This window comes from Papilio machaon, chromosome 5 (assembly GCF_912999745.1).
Source record: "Papilio machaon chromosome 5, ilPapMach1.1, whole genome shotgun sequence".
Classification (NCBI taxonomy): domain Eukaryota; kingdom Metazoa; phylum Arthropoda; class Insecta; order Lepidoptera; family Papilionidae; genus Papilio; species Papilio machaon.
In genome coordinates, this window is record NC_059990.1 from 30554 (window position 1) to 55696 (window position 25143).

The 25143-nt window shown below is 48.4% G+C and overlaps 1 protein-coding gene across 1 annotated transcript in view; it reads right to left on the bottom strand.

The window, feature by feature from the left end:
- Positions 1 to 21213, bottom strand: part of LOC106711878 (fat-like cadherin-related tumor suppressor homolog) — a gene marked incomplete at its 5' end in the record, with an annotated part of 32366 nt that extends 11153 nt beyond the window's left edge. The window contains 19 exons of the mRNA XM_045677988.1: positions 4699 to 4920; positions 5013 to 5249; positions 6801 to 7025; positions 8645 to 8777; positions 9151 to 9414; positions 9647 to 10180; positions 10419 to 10745; positions 12351 to 12573; positions 12658 to 13089; positions 13446 to 13717; positions 14456 to 14595; positions 14687 to 14885; positions 15330 to 15488; positions 15607 to 15783; positions 16349 to 16542; positions 16826 to 17030; positions 17118 to 17224; positions 17512 to 17791; positions 18178 to 21213. Of these exons, the coding sequence (XP_045533944.1) occupies positions 4699 to 4920; positions 5013 to 5249; positions 6801 to 7025; positions 8645 to 8777; positions 9151 to 9414; positions 9647 to 10180; positions 10419 to 10745; positions 12351 to 12573; positions 12658 to 13089; positions 13446 to 13717; positions 14456 to 14595; positions 14687 to 14885; positions 15330 to 15488; positions 15607 to 15783; positions 16349 to 16542; positions 16826 to 17030; positions 17118 to 17224; positions 17512 to 17791; positions 18178 to 21213 (7366 nt within the window). The remainder of the gene's footprint in view (positions 1 to 4698; positions 4921 to 5012; positions 5250 to 6800; positions 7026 to 8644; positions 8778 to 9150; positions 9415 to 9646; positions 10181 to 10418; positions 10746 to 12350; positions 12574 to 12657; positions 13090 to 13445; positions 13718 to 14455; positions 14596 to 14686; positions 14886 to 15329; positions 15489 to 15606; positions 15784 to 16348; positions 16543 to 16825; positions 17031 to 17117; positions 17225 to 17511; positions 17792 to 18177) is intronic.
- Positions 21214 to 25143: the final 3930 nt, after the last annotated feature.

Genomic DNA, 25143 nt, shown 5'->3' on the forward strand with positions numbered 1-25143 from the left:
GCCTTCGCTCAAGTCACTTGAATATTAATTGTCGGATGAATATTAAATGTAAAACTTGTAACAGGAAGCATCACACTCTTTTGCACAAAAAATTCGATCCTAATACGGAGGCGGACTCTTCCGCACCCCTCACCAGTGCTAATAAGGAACCACCACAGAACGAGTCCAAGGCTGAACCTCATATTTCAACCCATTTCGCGAAAAATGTACATAGTCAGGTTTTACTAGCTACCGCCGTTGTTAAGGCTAGGTCGAGAAGTGGGTATTCTCAAATTTTGAGAGCCTTATTAGACCAAGGCTCTCAAGCTTCCTTTATAACAGAATCTGCAGTTCAGTTATTGAAGTTAAAAAAAATAGCCGTTAAAACTACTATTTCAGGATTGGGGGGAGGTCATAGCGACCTGACTTCAAAATACATGGTTCAAGTTAACATTCAATCTTTAATTGATCCTAACTTCAATTTTCAAATAAAGGCTTATGTGCTGAGTAGGGTAACTTCTATTTTACCAGAAAGGAAGTTTACATTGGTGGATTGGCCAGAACTTCATAGTGTTGAGTTGGCTGATCCAAATTTCAATAAGCCCAGCAAAATTGATATTTTGCTAGGTTCAGAAGCCTATACTAAAATTTTAAAAGAAGGCTTAATTAAGGACCCTAGAGGTAAAACAATGGCTCAAGATACTTACCTTGGTTGGATAGTGTCTGGAGAAGTTGAGGATGAAGGGCAGTCGCATCATAAGTTAACTATTAGCATGCATGCAAAGGTCGAAACAGATCAAATCCTAAAAAGATTTTGGGAGTTAGAGGCAGAGCCAACAAACTCTGAATCATCAATACTTAGTCTTGAAGAACAAGCATGCGAAGATTACTTCGCTGCCACAACGCGCAGGGATGAAAATGGTCGCTACATTGTAAAGCTGCCATTTCGGTCAAGTAAGACTCCCTGTAACACAAAGGAAATAGCATTAAAAAGGTTGTATAGTCTTGAACGGAAGCTATCTAAAAATAGTGAGCTTAAATCCCAATATACATCAGTAATTAATGATTATTTATCACAAGGTCATATGGAAGAAATTACCAATGAAATAGAAAAGAATAAAATTGGCGCTGTTTACTTACCGCATCATGGTGTAATCCGCGAAAATAAGTCGACCACAAAATTAAGGGTGGTATTTGACGCGTCAGCTAAAGGATCCGATGGTGTTTCTTTGAACGACACTTTAATGGTTGGACCACCTTTACAAGCTGACTTACGCCATACTGTTATGCGATGGCGACTACACCCTATATGTCTAGTAGCCGATATCATAAAAATGTATCGGCAAGTGAAGGTGGCTGGTGATCACGTAGACTATCAAAGGATTCTATGGCGAGAAGACGTTCATTCTAACGTAAAGGAATATAGGCTTTTGAGAGTTACATTTGGAATATCTAGCGCACCTTACCTGGCAGTGAAGGCATTGCAGCAAACTGCTTGCGATGAAGGCGAATCATATCCATATGCTGCTAGTAGAATCATGACAGACTTTTATATGGATGATCTCATGACGGGTTGCCAGACTGAAGAAGAAGCTGTAAAAATCTATCACGAATTTAATGAGCTTTTAAATAAAACCGGTTTCACCTTACAGAAATGGACAAGTAACCGAGAAGAACTACTTAAACAAATAGAACTGGATACTGGAAGAAATCTAGAAATAAAGGAAGATGAAACTACAAGAATTTTAGGACTTACCTGGAACCGTAATTCTGATGAATTCCATTACACTGTAAACTTACCTTTTTCAACACCGTCGTCATCGGTACCTGAAACTAAAAGAAGTGTCATATCAGAGATATCACGTTTATATGACCCATTAGGTTGGATCGCACCATGTATAATTACCGCAAAGATCTTCATCCAAAAACTATGGATCAGTGGTTTAGATTGGGATGACGAACTATCTGCAGAGCTTCTGGCTGAATGGCAGTTTTACCGTTGCGAGTTACAAAAACTCAATGGATTTAGGATTCCGAGATGGCTGCAAAGAAAAAACAATGATCAAAATGTGGAATTACATGGTTTCTCTGATGCATCAAGTGTGGCGTACGCCGCGGTTGTTTACATGAGAGTTATTGATAGTGAAGGCCAAATAAACTGCAATTTGGTAACTGCAAAAACAAGGGTAGCTCCCATAAAACAGGTTTCAATACCAAGACTGGAGTTATGTGGAGCAGTTTTAGTTACCAAATTACTGTTAGAAGTAGCTCGAGTTTTGAATGTTCAAAAATCAGACTTACATGCATGGACGGATTCAACAGTCGTGCTAGCATGGTTGAGCGATCATCCGAGTCGGTGGAAAACCTTCGTTGCAAATCGTACATCTGAAATCCTTACTGCCCTCGACTCCACTCAATGGCATTATGTGGACACAAAAAATAATCCCGCAGATATTGCTTCGAGGGGAACAACACCCACATCTTTATTGAATGATTCGCTTTGGAAACACGGACCACCGTGGTTGCTAGCTGACACCATAGCTTATTGCAGACCTAAAGCTATAATGACCAAACTGGAACAGAGATCTGTTAAGGTTCATGCGGCAGAGGTAACCGACAATTCGATTGAATTGATATGGTCCAGATTTTCATCTTTCCGTAAGTTAACCAGGACGTTAGCCTATTGCAGTCGATTTTTGAATTTAAAGGTGACTAAAGCATTACGGACACGGTTACCGCCTTACCTAACAGCTTCTGAAATCTCAGATACCATCCATCGCTGTCTCATGCTCTGTCAAATAGTGTGGTTTGAGACAGAAATAGAGGCAATACGAGCTGGTAAAAACGTTAGCAAGAACAGCGGTTTGATTTCTTTGAATCCTTATTTGGATGATAGGGGCCTCATGAGAGTGGGAGGAAGAATCCAAAATTCTCAGTTAGATGACAATATGAAGCACCCTATCATTGTTCCTTATCAGTCTCATTTGACGAAACTGCTCATATCGGACGCTCATCAACGCGTACTGCACGGCGGGCCACAATTGACATTAAATTTCCTTCGGTCAAAATATTGGATTGTGCGAGGTAAGCAGTTGATTAAAACTCATATCCACAACTGTGTACCATGTATTCGTCATGCAGCTGTAACAAGAAATCAACTGATGGGGCAGTTGCCGTCATGCAGGGTGACACCTAGTAAACCTTTTCTTCATTCAGGCGTCGATTATGCGGGTCCAGTTCAAATGAGAACAGCTAAGGGTCGCGGCCATAAGTCCTACAAAGGATATATATGTCTTTTTGTTTGCATGGCAACTCGTGCTGTGCACATCGAAGCGGTCTCTGACTTGACATCTGAAGGCTTTCTTTCAGCCTTTAAACGTTTTGTCGCCAGACGTGGTCACTGCAGTCATCTTTACAGTGACAACGGCACCAACTTCGTTGGAGCTTCAAAGGAGCTTAAGGCAATGTTTCACAATGAATGTGCTTCTCTTCCTCGAGAAATAGCGGCTTTATTGGCCAATAATGGAACAGAATGGCATTTCATCCCGCCTCACTCTCCTAACTTCGGAGGTATGTGGGAAGCTGGGATAAAAAGTACAAAACATCACCTTAGACGAGTTATTGGTGATTCTACTTTGACTTTCGAGGAGTTGAGTACAGTTTTGTCACAAATTGAGGCATGTCTGAACTCAAGACCTCTGTCACAGAATAGTGCCAACTCGACAGATCCAAACCCTTTGACACCAGGACATTTCTTGGTCGGTCAGCCACTGGTGATAGCACCAGACTATAACTATGAGCATACGACAGTGAGTAGCTTGAGACGTTGGCAATTGACACAAAGAATGATTCAGGCTTTTTGGAAACGTTGGTCTCAGGAGTATTTAACTATGTTCTTTCAACGACATAAGTGGGCTAAACGTATCCGCGATCCAAAGGTTGGGGATATTGTGTTGGTAAAAGAAGACAATTTACCCCCTGCCAAATGGTTATATGGGAGAGTAATTGAAGTTCATCCTGGTAAGGATAATTTAGTTCGCGTAGTTACCCTGCAATGTAAGGATTCCCGAGTCAAACGTCCAACTTCGAAATTGTGTATCTTGCCTGTTAATGATGAATGATTAGTAGAATTATTAGTTAGTTAGTTGTTAATTAGTTGATAAGTAGTAGAATATGTAACTTGATTTTTTTTCTTTCACTTAGCACTTTAAGGTAGAAGTTTCTTAATTTTTTGTTCTTATTTTTTTTACTTTATATACAGTCCACTGCGATAGTAATTACAATTAGAATTTATTTTGTTAGTATATTTAAATTTTTAGAAAATGTTTTGAACTATGAATATTGTCATCTCCGATCACCTAGGATTATAGTAATAAATATATTGTTAGAAATGTCATGGTGGGCGGTTTGAAAGGACTCGGTCCTTGGTGGGCGGAATGTTTACGTCTTAACAAACTGTATCACTTTAATTATTGTACAACGATTACACTTGCTTTGCCTAGATGGCGTTGTTTGATTTAAATGCGTGGTATGGTTACGTTTTTGTATTGTCAATAAGTGATTTGATTAATTTGTAATAAATGTCTTCGTTCTGAGTACATGTGGTTTTATTCATTAATACATTGGTGTGTTAAAAGTGCTGTGTTGTGCGTGAACAAATATTCTCGACCCTGAAGGCATAGACAAGGATAAAATTTATAAATCGTGTATATCTCATACCGACGATAAAAAGATGTGCCGTGGTGCGGAGCGCGGGCTGGCCGGCGTCGGCGGCGGTCAGCAGCAGGTGGTGCTCCGCGCACTGCTCGCGGTCCAGCGCGCCCGCCACGGTCACCTCGCCGCTGTGCGCGCCCACGGCAAACGGCAGCGCGCCCACAGCGCCCACCGTCGCGGCCCCCGAGCCCCACGCGCTCAGCGAGTACGTCACGTTGCCGTTGTCACCTGCGAAAGCGAAAGGAGACATCAGTAGTTTAAATAGCTGTAGAAGGGTATCAGAAGGGTAACAGAAGGGTAAATGTCCTTTCGGTGTTTACCCTGGTCGTCGTCTGCGGCCTGCACGGTGAGCAGCGACGCGCCGACGGGGGCGGCCTCGCGCACGGAGACGCGGTACTCGTCGCGCTCGAAGCGCGGCGCGCAGTCGTTGACGTCGAGCACGCGCACCAACACCGTCACGTCGGCGAAGGCGCCGCTGACTGTGTCGGTGGCGCGCACGCCCAGTCGGTGCTCGCGCGCCACCTCGTAGTCCAGCGCGGCGCGCGGCACCACCGCGCCTGCGAACACCGCACACAATACTACACGATTCTGTTTAGGGGCCGCACTTCGAATTTGCTCAGCAGATTTATCTTACGAGTTAAATTTCTTTAAAATTTATAGCCACGTGCTCAGCTCCTACTGAGCAATCGCTTAGCAAAGACAAAGTCACAAAAACTCTTAACTTCCGAATGCGCTCACATGCGTCGAGTGCAGAATTATATACACATTATATACATTCTGCCAAAGAGATGGCATAATTTCCGCTGAGAACCTTTGCCTTTTAGATAGACGAGAAAAGAGAGAATCGCGCGGAAAGACGTATTGTTAACAAGGAAATGTAGTCGAGAGGGAAGCTTCGAAGGGGCGCGCTGTTTCATCACGACAAGACGACTGGCGATGGGACGAAGACGATAACGAGGCGATAGATACCGTGGAGAGCTTTTTTCAGGACCAAGGCAAAACGTTTTTTAAAGAGATTGAAGCCTTTTAAAAGCGCCGGAGTCGGTGTGTAGAGTCTCGGAGACTGTGTAGAAAAATAAATTATTAAGTTAATATATTCTATCTCAATGTCACTACTTTTTGATCCTTCCTCGTTCATCATATCTACATGTTTGTACGGAACTCTGGGTGCGCGAGTGGGACTCACACTTGGCCGGTTTTTTTTATCAAGGTTATTTTTAAATAATGTTTTTACTTTTTCAAGGAAAGATATGTATTTATTTACAAATAATAATTTCTGAAAGGCACTTTAAATGCTCCTTAGTTCACTAAGCGTGTGTTCAGTGAAGCCTCGACTTACGTAAGTATAGCATAAGCAAAGCCTAAGCAAAGTCGTAGTACGCTATGTAAATATCATCCTAATTCTACCAATAAAAGTGACAAACGTGCAAACACACAGTAAAATTAATTTTCTAAAATAGATAAGGGAATAGTAAATGTATCAATTTGGTGTACGTAACATTTAAAGTGTCAGCGTGTGATGTGGATCTGACATCGCACACAGCACACAGCACACAGCCTGCAGCATACAGCACACAGACTGCAGCACACAGCACACACTCGCAGTTTCTTAACTTTTTAAGAATTGCTCACATTCATACGAGCACCACGCTGATACATGCAATGCCGTGAACTGACAAGCGTGCGGAGGGACACGTGCGGGGCGTGTGGGGCGTGTGTGGGGCGTGTGTGGGGCGTGTGTGGGGCGTGTGTGGGGCGTGTGGGGGGCGTGTGGGACGTGGGGGCACGTGGGACGCGAGCTAAGCAGGGTCAGTACTCACATGGGCCGTTCGCGACGCCGGGGGCTGCGGGCAGAAGGGATGCGTTAGTCCTGCGAAATCCGGCTCGCGAGAGGACGATCTTATTTACGCTCACTCCTATCATCGGTGATTACGCATCACTTTTCGTCTTTCGACGCGTGTCATAAATCGTTACTTCAATTTTTTTCCCTCATTTGATAGTAAACTAGTGGCCCGACACAAACTTGATCAAAATCTGACGGGTAGTTATTAATTAGAGTGGTCCTCAATAAATGAAGGGATCTATGTCGGCTCTCGGCGTCGCCTCACCTGTCTCGAAGTGCACCTCGAAGAGCTCCGCCGGCCCCTCGTGCAGCGTGTAGATGAGCGCGCGCCCCAGCGGCGACTCCGCCTGCAGCGTGGGCGTCAGCGCGCGTCCTGGCGCCGCGTCCTCGCGCGCCTCCAGCTCGTAGTGCGCGCGCGGCCAACGCGGCGTCGCGCCTCCGCCCCACGCGCGCACGCTCACCTCCGCCTCCGAGCTGCACGCCGGCGTACCTGCACCGCACCGCCACATCGCCACATCGCCACAACTCAATATCTCACATTTATATTAGGTCCTTACATATGAAATTGGCGTTTTGCATGGGAGGAACAAAAAGTCGAATATTTTTTAATATAAGAAAGAAAGAAAGAAACTCGTTTATTACCACACAAGTACAAGAGAAAAAAAAAATCACACCACATATTTATGAAAATAATTTAGTGAAATGTGGTAAAAGGGGGCCAACTCAGCGTATGCAGAGACGGCCTAAAGCAGTCCCTGCGCTGGTTTTCAGTTGGCTCCAATATATTTAATTAATCAAAGTATGAGAACCATTATTTTCTATGCACTTTTGCCATCTCATAGGTAGTTCATTGATACCTTTACTAAAAAAACCAGTCGGACGGGAATCAATAAAATCTTTGAAGGCGATTTGGACTGCCCCATCGGAGTTGAATTTTTTCCCTTGCAAGAAGTTATCCAAATTTCGAAAAAAATGGTAATCTGTTGGAGCAAGGTCCGGGGAGTACGGAGGATGTCTTAGACTTTCCAATTGAAGCTCTTCTAATTTAGTAGCCGTCTGTTGCGCAGTGTGTGGTCTAGCGTTGTCGTGAAGCAGCAGTGGCGTGGAGCGATTGACCAGCCTAGGTTGTTTAGCCGCTAGCTTTTCCATCATGGTTTGCAATTGCTGACAATAGACATCAGCCGTAATAGTCTGGCCAGATTTGAGAAAACTGTAATGAACAATACCGGCACTAGTCCACCAAACGCTTACAAGTAACTTTTTTGGGGTTAATTTTCGCTTGGGGCAGGATTTGGCTGGCTGGCCAGGATCCAACCATTGCGCTGAGCGCTTCCGATTATCGTAAAGAACCCATTTTTCATCACAGGTAATGATTCGGTTTGAAATACCTTCATTATTGTGCCAGTTTAGTAATGTAACGCAACAGTCGACGCGCGTTTGCCGGTTTGCTTCAGTCAATTCGTGAGGTACCCACCTTTCAATCTTTTTAATCTTCCCAATTTGCTTCAAGTGAATTAAAACAGTTTTATCACTAACATCGCAGCCTGCAGCTAACTCGGACGTGGTTTGCGATGGATCCGCTTCCACAATAGCCTTCAACTCTTCATTATCAACTTGAGTCTCAGGCCGTCCACGGGGCTTGTTCTGCAGATCGAAATTTCCAGAACGAAAACGTTGGAAACAAAAACGAACTGTGTTTTCTTTTGCAACACGACCGCCATACACATCATTCACCCTTCGAGTCGTTTCCGCAGCACTAGTTCCACGGCGGAACTCGTACTCGTAAATAATGCGATATTTTAAGTTTTCCATTTTGTAAAATGAGTGACGCAAACAGAAAAAAACAGAAGAAAAAAAAACAAATGAATGACGGTCATCGAACCACAAATACATGAGTCTATAGCTGTACAAATTTGAATTTGGAATTCCTTACCAAAGAGGAGAAATTCGTGATTAAAGTGGCCAGTACGAAAAACGCCAATTTCATATGTAAGGACCTAATATAAATAACATTCAAACTATATCGCGTAATTCTTTTCACTCGTCGATCACTTTGAGAAGGAGAAGATACGGGTGGAGGTGGAGGTGGAGGTGGAGGTGGAGAGTTACCTCCGTCGAAGGCGGCGACGACGAGCGTGTAGAGATGGTCGGCGGGCTCCAGCGGTTGGCGCAACGAGATCTGTCCGCTGCGGCGGTCCACGCGGAACATCTCGCCGTTACCTCGCTTCATCTCGTACCGCACCTGCGCATCTCACACACGTCAGCGTGTCCTCGTCGAGCTCGTTTCGCTCGGCAATTATATGATTACAAAAGTAATGGCGGAGATCGACTTTTGACGGCCTCAAATAATTTTATTTTTCATTTTATAGCGTAAAACTGTAATGTGTAAGTTTCGTCGGCTAAACTCAAAGCGGGCGTCGTTTTTCTCATAAACGAAAGCCTCTGTTAAATTATAATCTATATTTACTCTATGATCAATAAATTAAACAAAATAATAATAAATTTCGAACAAGTAACAGCATTTTCTTTTCTCAAGATAGCCACATCCAATGAACAGCCTCAAAGTGCGCGGATCGAGCTAACAATAAGTATAGAGAAGCGTGGTGGAGGCGCACCTCGCCGTTGTCGTTGACGTCGGCGTCGGTGGCGCGCACGCGCAGCACGGGGGCGCCGGCCGGCTCCCCGGCGGAGAGCGCGGCGAGGTAGGGCTGCTGCGAGAACACGGGGCAGTTGTCGTTGAGGTCCGAGACGGCGACGTGCAGCCGCGCGTGCGCTCGCCGCTCGCCCGCCGCCGCGCGCACCAGCAGCGTGTAGGCGGCGCGGCGCTCGCGGTCCAGCGCCACGCCGCCGGCGCGCACCACGCCCGACGTGGCGCCGATCTACATACACATTCACAACTTTCTTATCGCACATATCTTACTAATATTTATTTATTTATTTTATTAAAATACTGAACAACCATATACAATTAAGAAATAAACTAATATTAAAAAGGCTTCAATAGTACCCTTAAATAATTACAGACTAATATACAAATTAGAACTAGTAAAATTACTGGTCGATTCATCTTTAACTAACGATGTATAAAAATACCCGTAAACAAAATGTTACCTCGAATCCTTCTGTGGGATTGAGTATGGAGAAGTGGACGTGCTCGTTGAGCGCGGCGCCGAGCACGCTCAGCACGGCCACCGTGCTCGGCTTGGTCGTGTTCTCCAGCACCGAGGCGTAGTAGTCGGTCTTGTGGAAGGCCAGGCCGGCCGGGTCGGGCTCGCGCGCGCGCACCGACACGCGCGCCGTGCTCGAGAACCGGCCGTCCGACACGCGCACGCGCAGCACGTGCTCCGCGCGCAGCGCCGCCGGCTCGGCCACGGACAGCTCGCCGCCCGCCGTCAGCGAGAACGCCCCCTCCGGGTCGCCCTCCAGAATGTCGAACACGAGCGCGCCGGCCGGCGGCCCGTCCGCGTCCTGCGCCTCGAGCACGAGCACGCGCACGCCGGCCGCCGTCGGCAGCAGCACCTCCGCCTCGTACGCCGCCTGCGAGAACTGCGGCGGGCAGTCGTTCTCGTTGGTCACCTCCACGGTCACCGTCGCCGTGCTGTCGGCACCCGCGGGCGGCAGTCGCGGCTCGCCCATGTCCACCACCTGTGCGTTACAATGTAGTGTAAGGACAAAAAGACATTTGGGCGGTCGCCATTGGACACCGGCCGAACTAAGACAATAGAAGATGAACGACTAATGAAGGAATTTAAGACAGAAAGCGTTCAGTCGGCAGATGTCGTCGTCCGTCAGTGGAAATACCTCTGAGGTTGTCGTCTCTGTGAGGAAGTCTAGGCGAGTGGGAGTGGGAGTGCGAGGTGGAGGCGGAGGCGGAGGCGAGAACCTTGACGGTGAAGGTGTGGACGGCGGCGAGCTCGTAGTCGAGCGGCGCGGCGAGCGAGAGCGCGCCGGTGGTGGGGTCGAGGCGGAAGAGCGCGGCGGCGGACGGCTGCAGGATCTCGTAGGCGCGCTGCCTGTTGGCCGGCGAGTCGGCGTCGTCGGCCGTCAGCACGAGCGGCTCGCCGGCCGGCGCGTCGGCGGCCCACACGAGCGCGCCGCGCGCCGCCGCCTCGGAGATGCGGCCGCGGTATGCGCGCGCGCGCAGCACGGGCGCGAACTCGTTGCGGTCCAGCACGTGCACGGTGACGCGCGCCGAGGCCGCCCCGCCTCCCTGCGCGCGCACACATCACCAACTACTGCTTTAACTACGATCGATCACTGTATTATTTAACTTAACAAATAATTAGTTTCGTTTTTATAATTACTCTTTATAAAATGTAGTTCGTAGATGTTGCCGAGAAATCATTTATTGAAAAAACGGCTCGAGCGATTGTGTTTTTGGAACGTGTTCACGTAAACATGGTTTACTTTCCTAAATAAAACGAAGTCTAGAAAATTTTCTTTTTTTTAAAGTCGTATTCTATCCGCCTCATTACAAAACGTGGTCTAACTATAAAACGTGGTTTAAACCTACATTCGAAGTGGTTTATTTAAAATTCATATTACAAAACGTAGTTTAACGTTAAACCTGGACTATCTATGGTAACAACTTTAAACCATTGCGTTCCCAGGTTTAACTATTTAGACCACAGATTTGGACTTATGTCAGAAGTGTCAAATATAAGGTTATTCATATGAAATTGCTATCCGCTTAGTTACGAAAGTTATCGGATTTTTGTTAAAAACCTGATTTGGTTAATTTAATGGACATGGAAGACATTGAAGATATTGAAACAATTATAGCACCGCGTTCAAATAACGCCACCTCTCGGATTGGACGGGCTCCGGCTCCGGGGACGTCCCGACAATCCGCCCGACTGCGTGCCCGTCGGAATTCCCCCGCACCACCAGTTAGCCGCGAGCCGTTACATGAGTAGCACGCGCGTGCGCAACCTGGCGGGACGCCGCCGAGCCCTAATTAGTTTAACGTGAATCTGAATCGCCTTTTTTTTTGTTTTGTTATTTTAGTTTAAAATTATTCTTCAATAAACCATCGTACTTTCGAAATAATTAAATGACGTTTTATTCGTACTATACAATGGAGTTATTAGAAATGTCACGTCAACCTTATAAACGTCGAGTTCGTTTGGATCCTTTTGTCGAATTGTCGAATGAAGATTTAAGACAAAAGTACCGATTTAACAAACGTTTTGCGGAAAAAAAACGAAAATCGAAAAAGTAACGTACGATTGTGCGACTAATTGACGCAGTATTTCCTAAAATATTGAAAATAAAATAATTCTTCCGGATCAAAGAAAGTTTTTAAACGTAGAAGTATATTTAGTAGTTGGTAATTAATTATTTACTTTCTTCTCAGAAGTCCAATTTGCAGATCATTTTGCATATCGTTGATCCATTTTCAATTAGTTTATTGACAATTACACAAGTAAAAGCAAAGATCGCGCGGGGCGGGCAATTTTGAAAGAATTCCGTTTGACGTGCTTTATTCTATTCCATTTTATATACATACCCGAGAAAAGATAGCCACATGTTACAACTTTCATCTGTCAACTTTCAACTTATCAACTGACATTTAGTGAGCGAATGATTATCTGTCATAATCGATTGACCGTGGTTCAAATTCTTAGTTTATGAAGTTCTGGTTTGGTCTACGTTTTGTAATACGGATTCATTTAGACCATGGTTTTAGAGATTAAGCTAGACTACGTAGTTCGAGTTTAGGAGGATTGTTGAGATTTTTTGTAATAAGGCGGTATGAGTTTCAGGTCGTAAATTCGATTCCAGAATAGACGTGTATAAAATAGAGCATACAAACCATGTTGAGCGCCGTGACGACGAGGTCGTGTCTCGCGCACGTCTCGTAGTCCAGCGGCGCCGCCAGCGCCAGCACTCCGGCCGCGGGGTTCAGCCGGAACAGGCCGGCGCCGCCGCGCAGCTCGTACCACACCGCCGTGCCGCTGCGCGCCTCCACCGAGCCCAGCACCGTGCCCACCGCCGCGTCCTCCGCCACCTCCCACTGCACCTCCTCGCTCGCGAACCTGCGCACACCACCCCGTCACTGGCGCCTCGCCCTCGCCTCGCCTCGCCTCGCCCCGCCCCCGTCCCCGGCCCCACCGTGGTACCTGGGAGGCGTGTCGTCGGGCTCCACGACGATCACGTGCAGCGGCAACGCGGCCGAGCGCTCGGCGGGCGGCGGCCCCGTGGCGCGGACGAGCAGCGCGTAGTCGCGCGGCGCGCCGCCCCGCCCGCCGGCCGGCAGCGAGCGCGTCAGCCGCACGTCGCCGGTCTCGTCGATGGAGAACTGGCCGTGCGCGTCCCCGGAGAGCGAGTAGCGCGGCGCCGGGCCCTCGTCGCGCTCCGCGGCTCGCAGCCGGGCGACGAGCGCGCCGGGCGCCGCGCCGGCGGGCACGCGCGCCGTCACCAGTCGGCGCGGCCACGTGGGCGCGTGCTCGTCCGCGTCGTGCACAACAACGCGCACGCGCGCGAAGGCGCGAGACGCGCGCGGCGCCTGATCGCGCGCCCACACCGCCAACTCGTGCTCGGAGGCGCTCTCCCTGCGCACCAGAATCGACTCGAAACATGTATGGTCGTAAAATTGAAATATCGCAGCGGTCGGTCGAAACGCAATTAAAGGATCAACGCTGCAATTGCGTAAGACGGGCCGCAGATGTATTACATCATAATCGTTATATTTATTAAACATTGAAATGCTGCTTTATGTCTTCGATCTTTCTAATGGTCAGGGAGTCATGTCCATGCATTTGAGTCAGTGTACAATGTATATATGTATCAAATTAGCAGCCTTCTAACAGCAAAAATGACGATACCTCCATACATATTTCCACTCCCATTTTCAACCCCTTACAACCAAATGGAAAGTGGCGGTATGTATGTACACGTTAGCCGGTACCTGTCGAGCGGTCGAGCCAGTTCCAGCACGCCCGTCAGCTCGTGCAGCCGGAACAGAGCCGCGTCGGCCGGCACGCGCGCTGCCAGTATCCCATACAGTAGGCGCGGCTCAGGCGCGGCGCCGGCCTGGGCGCCGGGCGCCGGCCTCACGCGCGCCCTCAGCGCCACCAGGGTGTCGCCCGCGCGCGCACTTTCCGATACCTCGACCGTGTACAGCTCGCGCTCGAACTCGACGCCGCCCTCGTGCACGTCGTTCACGACCGTTATGTTCACCTGCAACGCGCTTCGACTCGTACCCATTCGCGCCCACAGGTGCTCAGTGGTGCCCACAGGTGCTCAGTGGTGCCCACAGGTATCCCCTGGTGTCACACACATTGCGGACATGGACTTTGTTCGCAGGAGTATGGTAACAAACATTGTGACGCGAGAATTTTACAATAGGTCTTTACGTATGAAATTGCCGTTCTGCAGTAGGTACTGACCATTTCAAATAAAAAAAAATTTTTTTGGCTAAAAATTCTAATTTCAAATTAATTTTATTTTAAAAACATGGAATTCCTTTTCCAAAAGTAGTCATTTGTTTATTGATAAGTGTTACATTTTCATCGTATTTCAATCTTTTTCGTCATCATGGATACGTTAAAAATTCTAGTAATTATGTAATATGAGTAGAATCGTGTCAGCAACGCGACACAAGCGACACTCAAACATCAACGACCTGTACGGAGCTAACACTGCAAACTACAAACCAACGCACCACCTGTTATTGGTTTGCTCGCTTCCGTTTTGGAAATTTCGACCTGAAAAATGTACCTTTAACTTTGGGACCACTAAATCGAAAAAAATGTTTTGCGAGATAGGGACAAAAATTTGATGCCAATGGTAACAAAGATAGACGGTTGCCATGATAAAGGTAATTCTCAGCCAACGGCGAAGGCCTTCGTGTTCATGTGAACATTTAAATGTTGACAATTGCAATAGAAAGTGTTAGGCAATGTAAACAATTGTTACAGTGGTGTAGAGCGCGCGCCGGCCGTCGCTCACGGAGACGTTGAGGGCGTAGTGCGGCCGGCGCTCCCACTGCAGCCCCCGCACCAGCACCAGGCTGCCGTCCTCGCGCCCCACCGCCCACTGCCGCTCGGGGTCGCCGTCTGCACGCACATACATACATACATACATACATACATACACTCTCACTACTGCACAAGTCTACGTAACAATGAACGTGAGCTACGAACTGACCGACGATGTCGTAGTAGAGCGGGTCGCCGTCCGGGTCCGAGGCCTGCAGCAGCGTCAGCAGGAAGCCGGGCGCGTCCAGCTCGGCGGCCTGCAGCGGCGGCGCGGGGACAGCGCGCGGAGCACGCCCGCCCCCCGCCGGCACGCCGCGCACGCGCGCGCGCGCCACGCCGCAGCGCGCGCCGCCGTCGCACGCGCGCACCTGCACGTGTACAATACTAGATGACGCCGATCGATATTGTTATGTATTTATATTAATTAAAAACGTAAAAGCACAATTATATTAAAAAGTAATGTATTTAATAAGATGGAAAATTGTAAAATAATAAATATTTAAGTTACAATAATAATATAGATGAACACATTTTCAAAAAATTTAATTGTGGAGAAAGTTTTATCCTATCAAAATCTATTTATGTGCCCATTCGTGACCACCTGTCTCACTGTCTGACTGTCTGACTGTCTCACTGTCTGACTGTCGATTATTGTGTATCTTATTCTAATTACCATTTCATCATTCAAAATAACTGTGAGTCATAGAGCTGACCGCAAGTAACTCAGGCGACATAACTAATAGTAAATAATGTATGAACAACATGCAATGTGTGTGTGTGTGTGTTGTACTCAGTGGTAGAGAAGTACTGACGGTGAGGTCGTAGGCGCGTCGCAGCAGCGGCAGTGCGCGCGCGGCGTGCAGTCGGCCGGAGCGCGCGTGCACGCGCAGCAGACCGCGCGCGGCGCCCCGCGCTCTCGCCGCGTACCGCACGGTGCCGTTCTCGCCCGCGTCCGGGTCCAGCGCCGTCACCTGCGAGAAGTCACACCTCCTACACGACGCAATCTAACGCCACTCTCTGTCTCGTCCTTCTTTATCGTTGTTATATTTATAGTTTTCGAACGATTGTTTGAAAGTTGACATTTCTTACGGTCGCAATATAAACATAGCCGGAGTCTGACTCGCCCCACTCGTCCCATTCGTCCCAGCCTCCGCGCTCCTCCTCCTCCGCCTCGCTGTCGCCCTCCGCCTCCGCTTCCGCCTCGCCCTCCGCCTCCGCCTCCCCCTCCGCGCTGCTTTCGAGACCCTCGGTTGTGATTTCGTCTTCCTGAAAATCAATCATTTTACTTCACTTTCTTTTATAAGCTCTCTCTCTTTTTATTATACGTCTCGTTGTTGAAATTAGACTCACTTCTTGTCGATGGATCGATCTGTGGTATCGTGATAAAATCATTGTCAAAACATTGACTAACATTTTAAAAGTAAATCGTAAAAAAAACTTGTGAGCCGTCATAGGACGCCTGGCAGATGTGAAACATCGTATGTGTACAAGTAATATGCATAAAATATTGAATAAATAAATGAAGGAAGGAATGAATGGATGAATGAAGGAAGGAATGAAGGAATAAATGAATGAATGAATAATAATAATAATAAATAATATTAAATATTATTAAAATAAAATATATACATGTACATATATGTCTAACTCAGTATAGCGTGGTGACCCGTCGCCACGGCAAGCGTCGCCACGCCAACAATTCGGTTTACAAGTGATCCTATAGATGTTTCACATCAAAAGACTTTGTACTTTGGCTACTTTCCGTTAAATTAAAAGGGGCAATCTGAACTCATAACATGACTGATTTCTGTTATGCAGCAAGGTAAGGGACCTGGGCGGGGGCGGGGGCGGGCACGCGCAGGTCGTAGAAGCGCTGCGTGAAGGCGGGCGCGTGGTCGTTGAGGTCGGTGAGGTCGACGCGCACGCGCACGTTGGCGGCCAGCGCGCCGTCCCACGCGCGCACCTCCAGCGCGTGCGCGCTCGCCGCCTCGCGGTCCAGCGCGCGCCCCGTCGTCACGATCTCGCCTGCGTCACGTCAACACATTACTAACAATCTCAAATCTCACCACTCTCAAAAGAACGAGCAAACTGTTATATGTTTTATTTAGGAAATAAATTCGAACCTCTTATATTTTGGGAGTACTATATGTACTCGTATGTCCATAAATATTATGTAGCTTGTAAAATATTCCTTTTTTACGTATTTTATGTGAATGAAAACCATAGCTTTAATATAGAGGAAATTTATTAGAGACAACTTTTCGAGGTATTTGAACTTAAGAAAAATCATTAATGCGGCGGAGCGTACCTGTGCGGTCGTCGATGGCGAACAGACCGTCGGGGTTGCCGGCCACGATGGAGTAGTGCACCGCGCGCGGCTCGGCGTCGCCGTCGGGCGCGCGCACCACCGCCACGCGCGTGCCCGCCGCGCAGTGCTCCGGCACGCGCGCGAAGTATGCCGCGCGCTCCGGCCACGGCGCCACGTCGTTCACGTCCAGCACCTCCACGAACACCTGCGCACCGCACGCGTCAGTGTGCCGCAGTGCCGGCGGCGGCGAGGCGGCGGCGAGGCGGCGCGCGGGGCCGGCACTCGGCGTTACCTGTATGCAGGCGTGGCGCGGCACGAGGCCGTGGTCCTCCGCGCACGCTGTCAGCCAGTAGTGCGGCGCGCGCTCGCGGTCCAGCGGCGCCAGCGTGCGCACCACCCCTGCCGCACAACAACATTAACTTTTATTTAAATTTACAACGTTATATTATTTATTATGTCATAGTGCAAGCAATAATTGTCATTCAAAACAAAAAACATTTATTTCCATGTTTTAAAGCACAAACCTTCTATGGTGTCTCTAGAACATTCTACATAAGTTAAAATTTGTATTGAAATTTCAGATCAAAACGTAACCTTATTTTTGACATATACTTATAATGTCCGATCACAGAGCGTCGCATAGAAATAATCAACCCCTATAATGTAAAAAATGTAAGAGCACCAACCGGTGTCGTCAATGGCGAAGTGCGCCATGCCGGGGCCGTCGAGCGCGTAGTAAGCGAGACGTGAGTCGCGTCCCGGTGGGTCGGCGTCCAGCGCTAGCAGCGCGCCGACGCGCGCGCCCGGCGCCGCGTCCTCGCGCACGGCCAACGCCACCGCCGCGCGCTCTGCGAACGCGGGCGTGTGCCGGTTCTCGTCCACGTCGCCCACTTCCACGACCAGCGTCGCCTCGGCCCATAGCGCCGGCTGGCCGCCGTCAGTCGCGCGCACCGCCACGCCATACACCTGCCACATGCACACACACCGTCCCTAGAGACATGGACAGGCCCCGTCTCTCTGTGACATAATCATCATTTCTTTGTTGAAACCCCCTTTGTTGAAAAGCCTACCCCTATCGATGTACCCTTACACTTACACATTTAGTCGCATGCGATTGTTTACTCCTCATAACATGCCAACTTTAAAATTTCCTCTAATGTTCTTGTTTCGTATCTTATCCACACATCCATCTTAACATTCGTACTCTCACCACTTGCAGTTTTTTGTCATTCGTCTCTTTAACTGCCCAACAACTGATTCATACATCATGACAGATCTTACGATAGATACGATTTGTGGATTTTAATGGAGATTTGCATTGCAATCGAAAGATTTAATTTATTATCTGTAACCTGTTTCTCCTCGTAGTCGAGCCGCTTCGCGGTGCGCACGGTGCCCGAAGTGCTATCGACGGTGAAGACGACGTCGTCAGTGGCCTGGTCGGGCAGGGAGTAGGTGATCAGCCCGCCGGCGCCCAGGTCCGGGTCGAATGCCTCGAGCACGGCTACGGGTGTGCCCACGGGCACGTCCTCGCGGACGCGCGCGCTGTACGAGGGCAGGGCGAAGCGCGGCGCGTTGTCGTTGACGTCATCGACGGCGACGCGCACAAGCGCCTCGGCGCGCAGCCCGCCGCCGTCTGTAGCGCGCACGCTCAGCTCGTAGAGCGCATGACGCTCGCGGTCCAGAGGCGCGCACACGGCCAGCAGGCCCGACTCTCGCTCCACACAGAACTCGCCGGCACTAGCACCAGTCACGCTGTATTCGATGCGCGCGAACTCTCCCGCGTCGCGATCCGTCGCGTTCGCACGGAATATCACCGTTCCATTGATAGCGTTTTCGGTTACGCGAAAGCTGGATAAGGTTTTTACGAATTTGGGAGCGTTATCGTTTACGTCGAGCACAGTGACGGGAAGCAATCGGGAGCTGGATCGCTGCGGCACGCCCAAATCGTAAACGGTGATATTTAAATAATATTCATGCTCTTTTTCACGATCCAAGTACCCGATGACTTTAAGTTCGCCGTTGTCGGGGTCGATGCGAAAGGCGGAGTCCGCATCGCCGCCTGATATTGCATACACCAGCAGGCCGTTGTAGCCTAGATCCCGGTCGCGCGCGCGCAGCCGCACCAGAGACGTCCCCAGTGCCACGGACTCGTTCACTTTCACCTCGACAGGAAAGTCGATGAATTCGGGTGCGTGAAGATTTTCACCATAGCGAGAAGGCGAAAGTGGAAAATCCTCAGTGAAATCTATGGGGGCGTTACTTCGTTCCGCCGCAGCCAGCAGCTCTATGAGGCGTCGGGCCACGCCGGTGTCGCGGCACTCGAGCGCGCCCACTTCGCCGGCGCTTGCACCGACGCCCGCGCCGCCCACCAGATGCAGCGTGAGCGACGTGGGGTCGGCGAAGTGCGTGCCATCAGTCGCGGTCACGTTCAGCACTCTGGTCTCGGCGCGGACATCGGCCAGGTCGCAAGACAGGCTCACGACGCCGGTGCCGGAGTCCAGAGCGAAGCAGTTGTCTTCGTTGCCGCCCACCAGCCGGTACGATACGACATCCCCGGAATCGAAGTCGATAGCAGAGAGCGTCACGATTTCGTAGCCTATCGCCAACCGTCGCGGAAGGTAGCCGACGCAATCTACGCGTTCGAACTGCGGCCTGTTGTCGTTGACGTCTTCGAGACGAACGGTGAGTCGCATTTCGGCTTGACGTCTGTAAGGTAGGCCCCAATCGCTTGCGCGTATTCTCAAAACATATTCACGTCGCATACTCTCGTAGTCGAGCAGTTTAGTAGTCCGCACGGCTCCCGAAAAGTGGTCCACCTCGAACGGTATTGGTTGTATATTAGCGACGCTGTAGGATATATAAGCGTTCTCGCCGGAATCGGCGTCTCTGGCCGACACTCTCGCGACCACCACGCCGGTGGGCCCGTTCTCTGCCAGCGTTACCGTCATATCGTCCCGGTCAAAAACTGGATTATTGTCATTTGCATCCACTATGCCTATTTTTACTTTGGCTGAAGATTGTTTTCTTGTTCCAGCGTTTCCTTGGTCGATCGCAGAGACCGTAAGTGTATAAAGTGATTTTTGTTCGGCGTCGAGCGGCACCGCGGTGTACAGCACGCCGGTATCGGGATTCACGAAGAACTCGCCGCCTTCATTGCCGCCCACGATCTCAATGTATACCCTCGCATTGCGACCCTCGTCGCGGTCGCTCACTTTAAGTCTGATGACAGGTGTGTTCGGCGGCGCCGTCTCCGGAACGTTGGCCTCATAGATTTCACGACTGAAAACAGGTGCATTGTCGTTGGCGTCCACTAGCGTCACCGGCAACGTGAGGTAGGAGGCGCGGGGAGGGCGACCGGCGTCCGAGGCTCGTAGCGTGAGGTTGTAACCACGAGGAGAAGTCTCGCGATCGAGGAGTGCATGTACCACGATGTCGTACTCATTCGGCTGCTCGGAAGGACGCACACGGAAGTGACCATCGGGATCTCCGTCGACAATCTCGAGAACCGCGATCCGGCCATGCTCGCCGACGTCTCGGTCGGTGACTTCTACTATCGCATATATCTGTGCAGTGGAGTTTTCGACGAGTTCTGGCAAACGCCGCACACGCAGCTCGGGGGCGTGTAGGTTGACGGGGGCCACTCGAATCGTGAGCGTTGCTCGCGCAGCGGGTGCGTTCTCGCCGAGCGTTAGCAAGGAGGCACGATCTCGAGCCAACACGGTGATCTCATAACGAGTCTTCTCGGCCGCCACCAGAGCGCACGTCACCGTCACCACTCCGCTGCTGGGATGTACTGCGAAACGATCGGTCAGCTCGGCGAGGCTATAATAAATTTCACCGTTAATACCTAGGTCGGCATCCTCCGCGGTCACGCGAGCAATGCTAGAGTGCAAGGGCGTGTCTTCTGGCACGAGAGCTTCGTACTCCGTCGGATAGAACAGCGGACTGAGGTCATTCTCATCGGTGACTTCGACGACAAGCACCGTGTCCGCCTCGAGTTGCGTGCCGTCGGACAGCTGTGCCGTGGCACGCACGTCCAGCCGGTAGGTGTCGCGGCGCTCACGGTTGAGTACGTCGGTGTGTCCAGCTCGCGTGCGAATGAGGAGAAAACACAAGTCTCCCACGATTCGCTCCTCCGCTTTGAAGAACTTATCGCGGTCACCATGACGGATGCGAAAGCGGATTTTGGTGTCAGGGCTGGGCAGCGGCACCGCGGGGTGTGCGGGGTGTTCAGCACCGGGCGGCGGCTCGGCATAGGTGCGCGGTGGAGAGTTCTCCGGCACGGTGAGGTTGTAGAGCGCGCGCGGAAAGCGCAGCGCGGGCGGGCCGGGTCCCGCGGCGCACCACGCGGCGGCCGCGAGCAGCAGCGCGACGCAGCGCAGCCGCCGGCCGCCCGCCATGCCACCTCCACCAACTCAACCTGCTCCACACTGACGATCTGCGAATTACAAAACTCAAATAAAACACTTTCATTATACAAGCCACCTGGACCAACTTTGTTCGAGAGGAAGAAGTAAAGACACGTAAAATTTCTTTTCCCTCGTACCATTCCCAGTGAAATTATAATATCGTCCCAAATAACACGATTTTTTTTATTGTTTTTTTTTTCAAATTAAAAGTGGTTAATGTGAGAAAACCGTAAAAGATATAGATATGTGTCATTGCTGACTGATTTGTATCATTTTGTATAATCTACAAATCTCATACATCCTTTTAACTGATGGTTTAGCCTACGTAAGCGAAAGTGGGCAATTCTTTTCGGGCTCGATCGTCATTCGAGAGCATCGTCCGTCGGCGCAAGATCAGTGTTGCGAGTTGTGTTTCTTGTATATTTCAATGCATAATGAAAATCTGTAAATGTGTGTGTATGAATCAGTTCGCGCTAATCTAGGAATCCGCTTAAACGTTTTTACGCAGTTTCTGCACTGCATTGAGATAATTTTCACTTAACATTTAGTATTTGTTATTAACATCCCAACCAGATATAAATAATCTAATCTAAATTTTTCAAAAATATAAAAACCCGACTGATGGAGGCTGTACTAGATGAAAACTGTTGTTTTAAACTAAATAAACTGTTAGTAACATTTTAACTAACTTCTGTTGTTTTACACTAATATGTAACACTTTCACTAAACATACGCTCGAAAAACGCAATAACAAAGCATCTACATTTAATCATGTCCATTTGTCATTTTTCAATAATTATCATCAACATCATAATCACCCCACTCTACGTCCCCACTGATGAGTCTAGCCTACCTTAAGTCCGTGACTAGTACTAAGTCGGTGACCAGGCCATAGTCAGCCACGCTGTCCCAGTGCGCATGCTGCATCACGATGTTTTCCTTCATCGTAAAAAGGTCGGATAAATGTACATATCGACGCTGGAAAGCGTAAACGCTGTAACCCCGAAAGTATGAAGTTTACAGGAGAGCCAAAAAATGATAACTCGTGAGCTGATACGCCTACAAGCATGCTGTATTTAGCAATGTTGTGTAGTTTGTGCTAACCTATAATAAAATCATTATCGTTTGATAATGGTTGAAATTATTAACGTGTGAAAAACATATTCGCGATTTCAAGGGTTACAGCGTTTATGATTTCCAGCGTCGATATATAAATCGAAAAACACATTGTATTCGATCTCAAGACCTGCAGATTACAAGTGCTTAACACCAGAGCCACAGACGCTCTCTTCGGTAAACACAATTATATAAACTTATGTATGTATGTAATTTTTTAATTTAATCGCGCGCAAAAAATAGTGTGTAACATTAAAGGCGGGCGGCACGCAACAGCGGCGCGGGGGACGGTGTCAATCAACGCTTATTGTATGGCGCCGCGTGACGTCACACCGCCGTCTGAACTTGTTCCGAGCCCAATGAAATTTCTCAGTACTATCTAACCGATCAGGTGGTTCGGACACAAGGAGTGACTCGATTCATATCTAGAGCTATCATATACAGAGGTTTTTTTATGTTCTTGATGAAATATTTTATTTTTACGGTTTTACCTGGCTTTATTTGCTAGGCACTGGCGCCAGCGCCTTCGCCGAGTGGACACACATATTGTGACATCGGTAATCCCACGCCGTAATGCTTAAGCGGTAAACACGGTCACATTACGCCGAAACCGGGACGTTTAAGAGCGACTCGTCTCCCACATAATAAATAAAGACGGCGAGTTGCAGGCGACAACGGCGACCCACCTTGACCCCGGCTAAAGATAGCGCCGACTTGAGGGCGCCCGGCCGCCCTTTACGAACTCAGTTACGGTTTCACGATCCTATTATGTATCTCGCCCTGGTTTCCCTAAAGTTACCTTTAATCTTTGACATACAAATCTGCAATGTAGACTGCAGATTGCTATTTTACATTCATTGCGATGCTGTTTACACGCCCGTAAGGAATTTCATCTGATTGACGCCGCACGGGAACAGCTAGTAATGTTATAAAGTGCGGATATGTTGTTAACGTTCGCATCATGTACCTTCGTGTCAGAAGGTCGCATCTATTTCAAAAGCAGTATCCAAATAAATAGATTGGACGTTTGGGACCTGTTTTGTAGCGTCTGCGATGTCCTATAAATTTAATTGAGTCCCAAAACTGAGGTAGTTCGTATTTTAAAAAGAAAATACGGACAAATAGTTTTTGAATTATTTATCACCCTTAGTAATGAACGCAAAGCGAAGGACTTTTTGCGTATCGTAGGTTAAGCTTTAGGATATACATAAAATGATGAAATGTAAATAAAAGAATTGTAGCTTTATAAATATGTTTAATGAAAATCCGCGATGTCACAATGTACACCAAATCAATTAGCCAATTTTTTATTACCTAAGGGTCCCATAAAAAACACTTCATTGCCTTATTTTTAAAAGGAGCGGGATTAAAACTCATCGGTGCATAAAATAGATAAGGCATTTTTTTTACATCATCTTTTAACATTCTAGGAATTTTACTTTTAGGAAATTAGAGAGGGTTTTTCAGAAATCCTATGTATGTAATATGTATACCTACACGTAAGTAAATGGCCAAAAAAATGTCACCTTTACGTAATAATGTTTAGATGTAAGCAAAAGTAATATGAAAACAGAACACAAATTTTGGTTCATTGACCCGAACGCGCGTTAGTGACGTTACAGCCGCGCCCGCCGTCCGGCGCCGGCAGTGTGCGGCTCGCGGCTCGCGGCTCGCGGCAGCGTACTCGCACAACACAACACATCTCACCTGAATTTTTCATGTCTCTTTCAAATAACATTAAACTAGCGATGCCCCGGCGTCTCCCGCATGGCAAAGAATTCATTTATGTCTGATCACCCTTCCCGTTAATGTCCCGTATATCAAGTAGTAAAATCTTTATAAACACGGGCGCGCAGAGTCCGCGAGCTGACCTTATAGAGATGTGTCGGAACAAGGTCCGGGTAGTACGGTGAATGTCAAAAACAATCCAATTGAAGCTCTTCTCGGCGCATGTTTAGGTTACACTCAATTTATTAGGTACTCACTGTTCAAACTTTTTTACTTTCCCTGTTTGTTCAGTGGATTAAAACAGCAGCCTTGGCAATGGCAACTTCCAGCTAACTTTGTAGTGGTTTGCGATGTATTCGCGTCCACAATAACCTTTAGTTGTTATGCACTTTGGACCTTCCTTCCACATGTTCCACAAGGCTCGTTCTGAAGCTCGAAATGACCTGAATGAAAACGTTGGAACCAAAAACGCAAAAATGTGTTTTATTTTGCGTCAACATCACCTCGCACAAATTTTATCCTAGGAGCTGTTTCTGCAGCACTATATTTCAGGTTCTCCATTAAGCGGGATGAGCTATGCCAAAGAAAAAACACTGTTTTCAAAACTCAAATATACCAGCTAAACGGACTTATAATTTTTTTGAGCTCTTAAGTCTTAACCAAGGCACCAATTTCATTAAGGATCTAGTGTTATAGAAGTAGAAGAATAATGTTTGCGGTGGATAGAGAGTGAGTGAAAGGGAAGGGGATTTAACGCTGCGCCGCTTATTGTCTCTAGACTCCGATGTAAACCGGCCTCGAGTCGTGGGCGAGTAGTGCCCGCGCGCTGCGTATTATACGCACACTTTAGGCCATGGTATAAAGAGTGCAGACTACCACGCACTTGCAAGAGCACTCTCATTTGATGATGAACATTGTGTCAGTGACATGAAGTTACATAATTATTATATTCGACTCGTCCATCATAATGCACAGACGCTAGACACAAAACGACACAAAATAGACCACCTCGGAAATCAATAAAAGTGATAAGTCGTGGTCGCGGTGCGCGCTTGACCTCTG